At 46.3% G+C, this 1,057-nt stretch overlaps 1 protein-coding gene across 1 annotated transcript in view; it reads left to right on the top strand.

Moving 5' to 3' along the window:
- The first annotated feature begins 811 nt into the window (after positions 1 to 811).
- LOC107121387 (gamma-aminobutyric acid receptor subunit alpha-2) overlaps positions 812 to 1,057 on the top strand; it is a 108,939-nt gene continuing 108,693 nt past the window's right edge. The window contains exon 1 of the mRNA XM_015424303.1: positions 812 to 879. Within this exon, the coding sequence (XP_015279789.1) occupies positions 812 to 879 (68 nt within the window). The remainder of the gene's footprint in view (positions 880 to 1,057) is intronic.

The following is a 1,057-nucleotide window of genomic DNA, read 5'->3' as shown; positions in this document are numbered from 1 at the left end:
TCCTCAGAGATTCGCGAGGGAAGACTCCCTCCTCACCAAGTCTTCTTCTTTTCTCTCTCTCCCCCCCCTCCTGCTGCTCCTTCGAGCGCCTCCTGGTGCTCCCAAGGTAGGCACCCCAGTTATCCAACCTCTCTTGTTTCTCCAGTGTGAGTAGCTCGGTAGGGTCTTAGGCACAGAAAGGTGGTGTGATGTGGTGTGTGGGTGGCTGCATGCCCGTGCGTGGCGGGGGAAGGCTTGGCTTTGCCCCTCTCAGCCCAGGAAAAGCAGCTGCCTGCTTTTTGCCTTTGAATCAAAAAAATTCTGCAACTTTGCGCTGCGCTGTGACGGTTGGGGTGTTGATTGTGAGTGACTCTCTGGTGTGGCGGTTCCTGTGCCTCTGAACTGCCAAACAGGTTCAGCATTTGGAAAGAGCTTTGGTTCACAGCAGTGCTGAAAAGATAATAATATTCCTCCCTTCCAAAAGGAATAACCAACCAATTGAGTATTTTTTTAAGGGTGGGAAAAGTCTTTGGATTTTTTAAAATATTACAGGAGGAAGGAGAGAAAGGAAGCCTTCAGTGCATCTGCCCCATGTCACTTTTGATTAGATATTGCATGTAGAACCCAAGATCTGGGAAGAGGATGGAGATCTAGTAAGTTGCTAGTGGGAGGGGAAAGTGCTTCAGAAACCCATGGGTTTAAAATAATTCCAGTGACATTTTGTTGTGTTGTGTTATATTGAAAGCATAGCTTGGTGGAAAATGACTCTGAGCTGACTATTTTCTCTCCCCCCCCCTTCTCTTGCATCATTAGGTTTTGCAAGGAAGCAGCGATGAAGAGGAAACCGATGCTCAACATGATGCAGTTGGTTCTTGTTTTCTTGGGGTGCTTGCCTGCAAGGTGAGGGAAGGAGCTGCTCTTTTGATCGACACCACTAGAGATTAAGTTTTGTTTGCTGGTAGTTAGTGCCTGTAATAAGCTTATATACGTTTGGTATATATGTACAAAACCCTGTTCTTTAAATATTGCAGTACTCAGAACGAACAAAGTAAAGGAAGAAGTCTTGAGGTTGGTGAAA

This window comes from Gekko japonicus, unplaced genomic scaffold (assembly GCF_001447785.1).
Source record: "Gekko japonicus isolate JY-2015 unplaced genomic scaffold, Gekko_japonicus_V1.1 scaffold2510, whole genome shotgun sequence".
Taxonomy (NCBI): domain Eukaryota; kingdom Metazoa; phylum Chordata; class Lepidosauria; order Squamata; family Gekkonidae; genus Gekko; species Gekko japonicus.
Note: the sequence above shows the minus strand (reverse complement) of the source record. Positions and strands in the feature narration are given on the sequence as shown.